We start from the raw sequence: 11,901 nt of genomic DNA, 5'->3' as shown, positions 1-11,901 counted from the left end.
TCTTCATAAATTTTGGCCAAAATGTATACTGCTACATATCTTTGGTAAAAAAACAAACAAACACATTAGTGGATATTATTTGGTCTTTGTGAAAGTTATAGAGTCTACAATCTATGGTGCCAATCTCCGAAAATTGATCACACCTGATGTACTGGCGGCCTATCTAAATTCTTGAGGCCCTGAAATGTCAGGACAGTACAAATACCCCCCATATTAGCACTTTTTGGAAAGTATTTAGTAAGAGGCATGGTGAGTTTTTTTCATTTATTGAATTTTTTCCCACAATTCTTTGCAAAATGAAGATTTTTTTTAATTTCTTTTCTTTTTTTTTTTCACAAAATTGTCATAACGGGTTATTTCTCTCACATGGCAAATGCATACCACAAATGGCACCCCAAAACTTTCTACTACTCCTCCAGAGTATGGTGATACCACATGTGTTAGACTTTTCCACAGCCTGGCCATACAGAGGCCGCACATGCAGGGAGCGCCATCGGGTGATCTAGGAGCATAAATTACACATGACGTCACACTGTAGACCACTGATGGGGCACAGATGTGGCACTGATAAGGCATGAATGGGCAACTGATATGACACAGATTTGGGCACTGATATGATACCACTGCGCACTGATATGGCATGGGTTGGGACACCACTGCGCACTTATATGGCACTGCTGAGCACTCATATGGCATGAATTGGGGCACTGCTGGGCACGGATATTGCACTGCCGGGCAGTGATATGGCATGGACTGGGGCACTGATCTGGCACAGACTGGGGCCCTGCTGGGCACTGATCTAGCACAAATTGGGAACCAACATGGCACTGCTGGACACTGATATGGCACAGATTGGGGCACTGCTGGCATGGACTGGGGCATTGATCTGGCACTAATATGGCACGGCTGGCACAGACTGGGGCACTGATCTGGCATGGATTGGGACACTGCCACTATGAAAAAACGACCTGAAGCAGCCTCAAGCTGCAGCTTCTACCTCCTCTACTCACACGATCGGTGTGAGCAGTGGAGAGAACATGACGCCGGTTTGTTTACATTGATCGCTCCATCATTGGATCCGTGACCCGTGAAACCAGAAGGCATGGATAGCTCAGTGTAAGCGTCCCAGGGCACCATTCTAGGAGGACGTTATAGTACGCCGTCCTAGAGTTATAGAGCCCTGCTTTAACTGTCATTCGGCTATGGCGCAGCCGTTAACTGGTAAAAGGAGTTGTAAAGGTCAATAATAAAAAAACAAAAAACAAACATGTCATACCTGCTCTCTTTTAGGGTTTTGCACAGAGCGCCCCCTGATCCTCCTCTTCTGGGGCCCTGAATCCTGCACCGCATTAGTGTGCACAGATATGAACGTGACCCATAGGAAACCATGTTATATGGACTGTAGTGTGTTTCTCCAGGCCTAAGATGGAAATTGCGCTCAGTTTCGGAAACTTCATCTGACCTTCTGTTGCGCCTCTGGGACAGGAAGTGAAGGAAAATTTCCCCCATGGGACACAGATCACAGATAGTAACCAATTCACCACTCTAACTAAAAGTAAAAAGAAATGTATGCTGTCTGATCAGAATTTGAGTGACTACATATTAAGGAACACAACCACTGTGAATATAGAAATCTCTATCATCTCTGCACATGCGCAGTCATGTGACACACTACTATCGGCGACAGCGCCTGTCACGTGACCCGGAGGCCTGGCCGGGGTCAGAGTCCGGCGCTCGGCGCTCCGCTCCGGCCTGGCTGATGTTTGTGCGCTCGGCGGTGGATTGGTGAGGTCTGGGAAGATGGCTTCCTCCGATCGGGCTGAGCTGCCTGTGCAGGTGAGTGTAAGGAGGGGGAGGGGAGCCGTGCCTCATACCTGACTGGTGACACCGGAGGTGTGCCTCATACCTCCCCAACTGTCACCCAGCATGTGTGCCTCATACCTCCCCAACTGTCACCCAGCATGTGTGCCTCATACCTCCCCAACTGTTACCCAGCATGTGTGCGCCTCATACCTCCTCAACTGTCACCCAGCATGTGTGCCTCATACCCCCCCCCCCCCCCAATATAATAGTGTCAGGGCTGACCCCTCACACCTCCTCAGTGCTGTGCCCCCTCACTCAGTGCCTCATACCTCCTCCTCAGTGCTGTGCCCCTTCACTCAGTGCCTCATACCTCCTCCTCAGTGCTGTGCCCCTTCACTCAGTGCCTCATACCTCCTCAGTGCTGTGCCCCTTCACTCAGTGCCTCATACCTCCTCCTCAGTGCTGTGCCCCTTCACTCAGTGCCTCATACCACCTCTTCAGTGCTGTGCCCCTTCACTCAGTGCCTCATACCTCCTCCTCAGTGCTGTGCCCCTTCACTCAGTGTCTCATACCTCCTCCTCAGTGCTGTGCCCCTTCACTCAGTGTCTCATACCTCCTCCTCAGTGCTGTGCCCCTTCACTCAGTGCCTCATACCTCCTCCTCAGTGCTGTGCCCCTTCACTCAGTGTCTCATACCTCCTCCTCAGTGCTGTGCCCCTTCACTCAGTGTCTCATACCTCCTCCTCAGTGCTGTGCCCCTTCACTCAGTGCCTCATACCTCCTCCTCAGTGCTGTGCCCCTTCACTCAGTGCCTCATACCATCTCTTCAGTGCTGTGCCCCTTCACTCAGTGTCTCATACCACCTCCTCAGTGCTGTGCCCCTTCACTCAGTGTCTCATACCACCTCCTCAGTGCTGTGCCCCTTCACTCAGTGCCTCATACCTCCTTCTCAGTGCTGTGCCCCTTCACTCAGTGCCTCATACCTCCTCAGTGCTGTGCCCCTTCACTCAGTGCCTCATACCTCCTCAGTGCTGTGCCCCTTCACTCAGTGCCTCATACCTCCTCCTCAGTGCTGTGCCCCTTCACTCAGTGCCTCATACCTCCTCCTCAGTGCTGTGCCCCTTCACTCAGTGCCTCATACCTCCTCCTCTGTGCTGTGCCCCTTCACTCAGTGCCTCATACCTCCTCTGTGCTGTGCCCCTTCACTCAGTGCCTCATACCTCCTCCTCAGTGCTGGGCCCCTTCACTCAGTGCCTCATACCTCCTCCTCCTCAGTGCTGTGCCCCTTCTCTCAGTGCCTTATACAACCTCCCCCTCCTCCTCCTCAGTGCTGTGCCCCTTCACTCAGTGCCTTATACCACCTCCCCCTCCTCAGTGCTATGCCCCTTCACTCAGTGCCTCATACCTCCTCCTCCTCAGTGCTGGGCCCCTTCACTCTGTGCCTCATACCACCTCCTCAGTGCTGGGCCCCTTCACTCTGTGCCTCATACCACCTCCTCAGTGCTGGGCCCCTTCACTCTGTGCCTCCATACCACCTCCTCAGTGCTGGGCCCCTTTACTCAGTGCCTCATATCTCCTCCTTAGTGCTGGGCCCCTTCACTCAGTGCCTCATATCTCCTCCTTAGTGCTGGGCCCCTTCACTCAGTGCCTCATACCTCCTCCTCAGTGCTGTGCCCCTTCACTCAGTGCCTCATACCACCTCCTCCTCAGTGCTGTGCTCCTTTGCTTCATGTCTTCTGCTTCCTATCCAGTTGTTAATTCAGTGCCTCATACCTCCTCCTCTTCAGTGATGGGCCCCTTCACTCAGTGCCTCATACCTCCTCTTCAGTGATGTGCCTCATACCTCCTCCTCAGTGATGGGCCCCTGAGGAACATATTGGTAGAAGAAAACAAAGCTGTGTATGAAGCTCTCTGGCACACATCATAATTCTGAATCCTCAACCTTCATTTAAGGCTCCCAATAAATGACGTGCAATCTGAGGGCAGTCTGAGGCCTCCCACACACAGGCAGACTCAAGGCCGGTGAGGGACACGCCGAGGAGGTTGGTGAGCAGACAGACAGAATTCCTGTTGGGGAAGTTTCTCCCAATCAGCCACTTACAGCAGGGCTGGAGATGGAGGACTTGCAGAGTTGCCCTCTGTGCCCCCCATTTCCAGATGCTGGATCATCCATATCGCCCCCCCCCCGTGTGAGGGGAGGGAAGAAGGGTGGCCACCACTTCCGTCTGACCAAAGAAAAGCTGCTGTGCGTCAGTGTGGGCCAGCCTCAAACCTGGACTGGGGGGAGCTGCTGTCAGACCCGTACCCCCCTATTGGCCCTGGAATCAGGTGAGGGGAACTTGAGGATGCAGCACAGGCACCTGAAGTGCTCCTTAGTAACCAGTGACGGTGTCGGTTGGTAGGGTGAAGGCGGCCCTTGTATTGCGGTAGGCTTGGATCCACCTCCCATTCGGTGGTCAATTCCAGCATTTTATCACCACACATCAGTAAAGCTGAAGTATAGTCTGCTTCTATTTTGCTTTCCCTGCTTTCTACTCCCTCCAATCAACATTGGAATGACCTTTTTAAATAAAACCTTTTCTTTTACAAACCTTATATGAGGCCTAATGACATCACTGGGACTCTGTGCTTCTCTATGCAATGCGGGAAGATCATGGCTGGTGGGAGGGGCCAGCGCAGTGCTGTACATGGCTTCTTGAAAATATCACAGCACTCCTCACAAGGGTCCAGTCCTGATGTAAGCAGTGGACTGGCTCCTGGAGTTATATTCTGCTAATATCCATACCTTAGGTGGAGGTCAGCCTAGAGGAGTTAGTGTTCCTAGGCAGGCTGGATTTCCATGCAGACCAACATGGGTAACTTCTGCATCCTCTGCAGAACCTCATTTAGTGAAGGAAAGGGGTGGGCTAGGGACAGTCAGGCTGGGGAGGAAAGAGCCAGACAATGCTGGACGTCTTCCATGCAAGAAATGAGGCAGGTTCTATCTGACCTGCTACAGCTTCTATTGTGAGAAGCTCACAGTGTGCGGTGAAATCAGAGGAAGGCATTTAAGTCCAGGAGAGGAGTCTGTACAACTGTGCAAGACTGAAGGGAAGGCCAGAGGTCAGCCATATTTTTGGTGGGTCCCTGATCATCCACCTTTTTCCTCCAGTGCTCTCCATTGTTATCTCTGACCTTTTGCTCTCATGGTGGAATCTCTCTAGTTATATATTTACTCAGCTAGACAGGAATTCCCTTCTTTTTTGCAGAAGTTTATAAATTGTTCTTCCACCTTTCTGTGAATTTCATATTATAAGGTGGGATGGGAGAACAATCCGCTTTGTATTCCTCACCGGCTGGTTTGTCCAGGTTTGTTGGTAGAGGGCTCTTGGAAGTATTGGTTGTCACTGGTAGTGATATGTTCTGTCCATTTACCACCATATACAGAGCATCCGGAAAGTATTCACAGTGCTTCACTTTTTCCACTTTTTTGTTATGTTACAGCTTTATTCCAAAATGGATTAAATGCATTATTTTCCCTCAGAGTTCTACAAACAATACCCAATAAGGACAATGTGAAAGAAGTTTGTTGGAAATCTTTGCAAATGTATTAAAAATGGAAAAACATCCCATTTACATAAGTATTCACAGCCTTTGCCATGACACTCAGAACTGAGCTCAGGGGCCTCCTGTTTCCACTGATTATCTTGAGATGTTTCTACAATTTTATTGGAGTCCACCTGTGGTAAATTCATTTGATCGGACATGATTTGGAAAGGCGCACACCTGTCTATAAGGCCCCACCATTACCGGTGCATGTCAGAGCACAAACCAAGACATGAAGTCCAAAGAATTGGCTCTAGACCTCCGAGACAGGATTGTATGGAGGCACAGATTTGAGGAAGGGTACATAAAAATGTCTGCAGCATTGAAGGTCCCAATGAACACAGTGGCCTCCATCTGTAAATGGAAGAAGTTTGGAACCACCAGGACTCTTCCTAAAGCAGGCCACATGGCCAAACTGAGCGATCGAAGGAGAAGGGTGGTGACCAAGAACTCAATGGTCGCTCTGACGGAGCTCCAGCGTTTCTCTGTGGAGAGAGGAGAACCTTCCAGAAGAACCACCATCTCTGCAGCACTCCACCAATCAGGCCTGTATGGTAGAGTGGCCAGATGGTAGCCACAGAAAAAGACACATGACCGTCCCGCCTTGAGTTTGCCAAAAGGCGCCTGAAGGACTTTCAATCGCTGAGAAACAAAATTCTCTGGTCTGATGAAACAAAGATTGAACTCTTTGGCTTGAATAGCAAGCGTCATGTCTGGAGGAAACCAGGCACCACTCGTCTCTTGGCCAATACAATCCCTACAGTGAAGCATGGTGGTGGCAGCATCATGCTGTGGGGATGTTTTTCAGCGGCAGCAACTGGGAGACTAGTCAGGATCGAGGTAAAGATGAATGCAACAAAATACAGAGACATCTTTGATGGAAACCTGCTCCAGAGCACTCTGGACCTCAGACTGGGGCAACGGTCCATCTTCCAACAGGACAACGACCCTAAGCACACGGCTAAGATAACAAAGGAGTGGCTACGGGACAACTCATGTGAATGTCCTTGAGTGGCGCCAGACTTAAACCCGATTTGAACATCTCTGGAATGATCTGAAAATGGCTGGGCACCGACGCTCCCCATCCAACCTGATGGAGCTTGAGAGGTCCTGCAAAGAAGAATGGGAGAAACTGCCCAAAAATAGGCGTGCCAGGCTTGTAGCACCATATTCAGACTTGAGGCTGTAATTGGTGCCAAAGGGGCTTCACCAAAGTATTGAGCAAAGGCTGTGAATAATTATGTACATGGGATTTTAATTTTTGATTTGGTAAGATTTCATACAAACTTCTTTCACGTTGTCATTATGAGGTATTGTTTGTAGAATTTTTTTATATTTTTTTGAGGAAAATAATGAATTTAATCTATTTTGGAATAAGGCTCTAACATAATGTGGAAAAAGTCACGCGCTGTGACTACTTTCTGGATGGACTGTAGCTTAGATTAGTGTATATCACTTACCCCTTTGTAACGATCCACAATCCGTTCCTCATTGGTCACAAATATCCTTTAAAAGCCTAAGAAAACTTATGACCCTGCACATCCTTATTTCTTTGTTTAGAATGTGCTGGACCCAGGGGTAGATGAAGTCAGACTTAAAAACGAATTATATATATATTATAATATCATTTTTTTTTGTTTTTTTACTAATAATACCTACCTAGGTAGATGCAGCATCTGTCTCCCCTGCCAGTTCTGAGAACTTGAGAACTGAGCGATCAAACACGGCCAATCGCTCGGCTCTCAGGACTCTGTGACTGTCGGGCTCACGAGATCCTGAGCCAGGTGCCGGTCCAGGCATGTGGGCTGATCCCAACCATATGGCCATGCTCTTTCCTCAGCCTGGACTGGCTCTGTGACGTCAGCCAACAGTGCGATTCAGCTGCTGAAAACAGATCACCAGGTTGGAGAACGAATTACACTTCTGTGATCCAGAGCTTTGGCTGTACTTCTTTACCACTTGACCTCCAGAAGATTTTACCCCCCTTTATGACCAGAACATTTTCTGTTATTTTTCACTGCACTATTTAACTGGCAATTGCGCGGTCATGCAACACTGTACCCAAATAAAATGTACCGTATATACTCGAGTATAGGCCGACCCGAATATAAGCCGAGGCCCCCAATTTACCCCCAAAAAAACTGGCAAACTTATTGACTCGTGTATAAGCCGAGGGTGAGACATGCCTGTCCATCCCTGTGTGTGTGTCCGTCCATCCCTGTGTGTCCGTCCATCCCTGTGTGTCCGTCCATCCCTGTGTGTCCGTCCATCCCTGTGTGTCCGTCCATCCCTGTGTGTCCGTCCATCCATCCCTGTGTGTGTGTGTGTCCATCCATCCATCCATCCATCCCTGTGTGTGTGTGTCTCCATCCATCCATCCATCCATCCCTGTGTGTGTGTGTCTCCATCCATCCATCCATCCATCCCTGTGTGTGTGTGTGTCTCCATCCATCCATCCCTGTGTGTGTCTCCATCCGTGTGTGTGTGTGTGTGTGTGTGTGTGTGTGTGTCCAGCCTACCTTTGTCCCGAGCCTCCGTCCTGTGCCTTGCCTCCTTGCCTCCGTCCCGTGCCGTGACTTGCCTCCTTGCATCCGTCCCGTGTCGTGCCGTGCCTTGCCGCCGCCGTCCCGTCCCGTCCCGTGCCGTGCCTTCCCTTGCCTCCGTCCCGTGCCCTCTTCGTCGGCGGCCATTGTAAAGTTCAAAAGCTGCGCCGCCGCCTTCGCCTGTGATAGGCGGAACACTGAATTTCCCAGCAGCCTGTGTTCCGCCTATCACAGAAGTCGTATCATCCTCGTCCGTAGTACGAGGATGATACGATGTCCGTGATAGGCGGAACACAGGCTGCTGGGAAATTCAGTGTTCCGCCTATCACAGGCGAAGGCGGAGCCGGAGGCGCGGCTTTTGAATAGAATGGCCGCTGTCTGTCTGCTCGACACGCTGATCGAGCGGGCAGACAGCGATGACTCGAGTATAAGCCGAGGGGGGCACTTTCAGCCTCAAAAAAGAGGCTGAAAATCTCGGCTTATACTCGAGTATATACGGTATATAATTTTTTTTTTTTTTTTTTTTACATGCATAGGACTTTCCTTTTTGTGATATTTGACTTTTTTTATTTATTATTTGCTATATACGGGAAAAAATACCTAAACAAATTTTTTTTTATTTTTATTTTTCTTTTATAAAATTTTGCAAACAAACTATTTCTTCATACATTTAGGCAAAAATTTACACACACACACGCACACACACACATACCTTGTTTACCCCGGGCATGCACCCGCAGCTGGGCCGCAACTGAGCCTGCACGAGCCGCCATACAGCTATGGCGATTGACGAGAGCCATTGTGCCGCTGTCAAACTATGGCGGCTGGTCTTTAAGCGGTTAAAGTGGAACTTCACTCTCCCAATCAACATTGATTTTTACTTGCTTTGTGCTGTGTGGTGTTTGTTTTTTTTTATTTTTTTTTTATTTATTTTTTTTATATAGATTTCTTTAGTTACTTCCTGGTTTCTTGCCTAGGCAAATTATGTCATACATCCCAGGAGTCTACAGGAGGAGGGGTTTTCTCAGCTAACACCCTCTCCTGCATGCTTGAACCACATGAATCATCTGCCCTTACTCAATATGGCCATAGACAGAAATACTAGGGGGGCGTTTTTCAAAGTGACCTCTCAACAAAGTAAACATAGAGACGTGGATGGATGGAGGAGTTTGCTTTGAATAATAAAAAGGAGTTAAGCAGTGTTTTTGGTTTGTGGTGCTCAGATGCATTGAAGATCTTTGTAGCAAATTCCTACCTGTTTCTGCTCTGAAGGAATAGCTGTTTTGTTTCCCAAAGTTCTTTGCAGACTAATTCTGAACATGAGAATCCGCTTCATTATAATCACCTGGTGCATTCTCAGTGTTCTGATGAGAAAAGCTGCAGTGTCTGCATCCCTTTAGAAGTATTTATCCCTTGAGGAGTGTATCAATAAACTGAAATTCCTTTTGCAGTCAGTGCCCGAAGTCTGAAAAATGGGTATGTTTTATATAGAGCAAAAAGGTACAAAATGTGTGATTTTTTTTTTTTATTTTTTATTTTTTTTTTTTTTTAAATTTACGTGCTTTTTTTTGTTTATAGCGCAAAAAAATAAAAACCGTAGAGGTGATTAAAATACCACCAAAAAAAAAACTCTATTTGAGGGGAAAAAAAGGGACGTCAATTTTGTTTGGGTACAGCGTCGCACGACCGTGCAATTGTCAGTTAAAGCGACGCAGTGCCGAATCTCATAAAATGTCCCAGTCATTCAGCAGCCAAATCTTGCGGGGCTGAAGTGGTTAAGCTCCAAAACCCCCCCCCCCCCCCCCCCCCCAGGAGCAGCGCGTTCTGAGGCTCCAGCGCTGTAAAAACGCCAGACTCCAGTAAAAGCTGTTACACACAGTTTAATGAGGCTTAGCGCTGCATACACGGCGTTAAGCCTCGTCCGGCTATGATCCGAATTGATTATCCGATTTGTGTGCTGAGAATCTCGAAGGGGAACCCCGCCCTTCGGTCTGGTATGGATCTTAAGAAAAAAACCCCACGCCAGAAAAATGTTGTGGGGGGTTCCCCCCAAGGGGCCATTCCAGACCCTTATCTGAGCATGCAGTCCGGCAGGTTAGGAAAGGGAGGGGGGCTACAAGTCCCAGCATCTTTTACGGCTGTCGACTTGTAGTTCTCAATTAATTACCGGGGTGCTGTGGAGCTCCATGGTAGTTCAGTCATTTCTTCCTGTCAGTGTATCTGCTTGTACGTAGGGGATCTATGGGCACACAGATAAGCTGACAGTGTGCAGGAGACATGCATGGCACCAGTGATCTGCTGTTCGCGGGTGCAATGCGCTACAGGCTCCAAATAAAGGCACTTTTCTTTATTGTACATCATGGGACACAGAGCCTTAAGTAATAACTTAATGGTTATATAGGCACCTTCAGGTGATGACTGCTGGTATACCCAATCCAGAAAGTTTACTCCCTATATAACCCCTCCTATCAGGAATAACTGTTTTTTTTTTTTCGCCAGTGTCTAAGGTGTTGGTCACGAGTGAAGATGTGCTTTGAGCAGCTCCAGGAGGGATCCATGATGGATTTAAATAGCCTCCATAGACCAGATCATCCAAAGCGCCACTGAGGCCAAAGTGGATGGTAGCTGGGCCTCATAAGGTTTTGCCTGTAACGCCTCTTTGTTGGCCCAGAGCTTTGGTCATGCTACATTACCTAAAGCTTTCTTGGTGGGGTGCTTTTTAAAGGTCCAAGGGAGTGGAACCCTGTTATAAAGGGACCTGGTCCTTAAAGGTTTGCTAAATGCAGCCCGCCATTATGGGTGAAGGTTGGATTGTCTGTTAATTCAGCAAATCCTGTGTCGGGGGTAAGGTAAGGGAAAAAACTTGGGAAATAAAAAGACTCTGCCCCTCCCTCCCCCTTGTGTTGGGTTTTGTGCGCAGGAACATTTTCAAAAACAAGGGGTGGGTTTACAGAGGGGGCGGGGCCTAGGCGCAGCGCCGTGCAACATCCACAAGGATGCACGGAAGGCAAGGACCAGTCTCTCCTCCAGCTGACGAGGAGGAGCAAGCAGGCTGCACACAGGAGCTGTGGGGCACGTAAGGGTTGCAAACTGGCATTCCTGCTACAAGAAGGACTTTTTTCCCAGCACTAGGCTGAACTTAAAGCGGGGTTCTACCCTAAAGTGGAACTTCCGCTGATCGGAACCCTCCCCCCCTCAGGTGTCACAATTGGCACCTTACAGGGGGGAGGGGGGTGGAGATACCTGTCAAAGACAGGCATTTACACCCACTTCCGGGCATAGACTCCCGTGGGAGTCTGTCATTTCCTGCCCTGCCGCGCTGTCTGCTGGGACACACACGGGTCCCAGTAACAGCGCGGAGAATTCCTATTGCGCTGCGTGACTCGCGCATGCGCAGTACGGAACCGGGAAGTGAAGCCGATTCGCTTCACTTCCTGATTCCCTCACCTAGAATGGTGATGGCAGCAGCCGAGAGCCGAGCGATCGATCGGCCTCGGCTGCCGGCATCGCTGGAACCCGGGACAGGTGAGTGTCCATTTATTAAATGTCAGCAGCTGTAGTATTTATAGCTGCTGGCTTTTAATATTTTTTTTTTTTTTAGGTGGAATCCCTCTTTAATTTCGGCATCATTCTGTCATGACTATGTTCAGCAAATGGTGCAACCTAATAGTGCCTCTGCTTTTGTGCTTAGGACTATGTGTACCACAAAAACCAAGGATTTCACCCCCAGGCGTTAGGAGTTCCAGTCGTATCTCCACACTGTCATCCTCGCCTGAAATACCAATTATGGCAAGCCAGGATGAGCCATTGGAACAACTTGATGGTGCAGCTGCTTCTCACAGTTCAGCCCCTGTATACATGACTGAAGATGTCCTTTCCTCCTCCCTGCAGGCCTTGAAGGAAGATTATCAGTTTTAATTGCATTCTCCATTCAAATTGATAGGAAGTGTGCTAGATCCCCCCCCTCCCCC

General features: G+C 48.9%; 1 protein-coding gene across 1 annotated transcript in view; it reads left to right on the top strand.

The window, feature by feature from the left end:
• Positions 1–1,674: 1,674 nt before the first annotated feature.
• The window catches only part of PEX14 (peroxisomal biogenesis factor 14), a 249,503-nt gene continuing 239,276 nt past the window's right edge, over positions 1,675–11,901 (top strand). Inside the window, exon 1 of the mRNA XM_077457989.1 lies at positions 1,675–1,836. Within this exon, the coding sequence (XP_077314115.1) occupies positions 1,801–1,836 (36 nt within the window). The 5' untranslated portion in view covers positions 1,675–1,800. The remainder of the gene's footprint in view (positions 1,837–11,901) is intronic.

The sequence above is a fragment of the Lithobates pipiens genome, unplaced genomic scaffold (genome assembly GCF_037356315.1).
Source record: "Lithobates pipiens isolate NorthernLeopardFrog02 unplaced genomic scaffold, aLitPip1_a1.2 Scaffold_27, whole genome shotgun sequence".
In the NCBI taxonomy this organism is placed as follows: Eukaryota; Metazoa; Chordata; class Amphibia; order Anura; family Ranidae; genus Lithobates; species Lithobates pipiens.
This window is presented reverse-complemented; position numbering and strand designations above follow the sequence as displayed.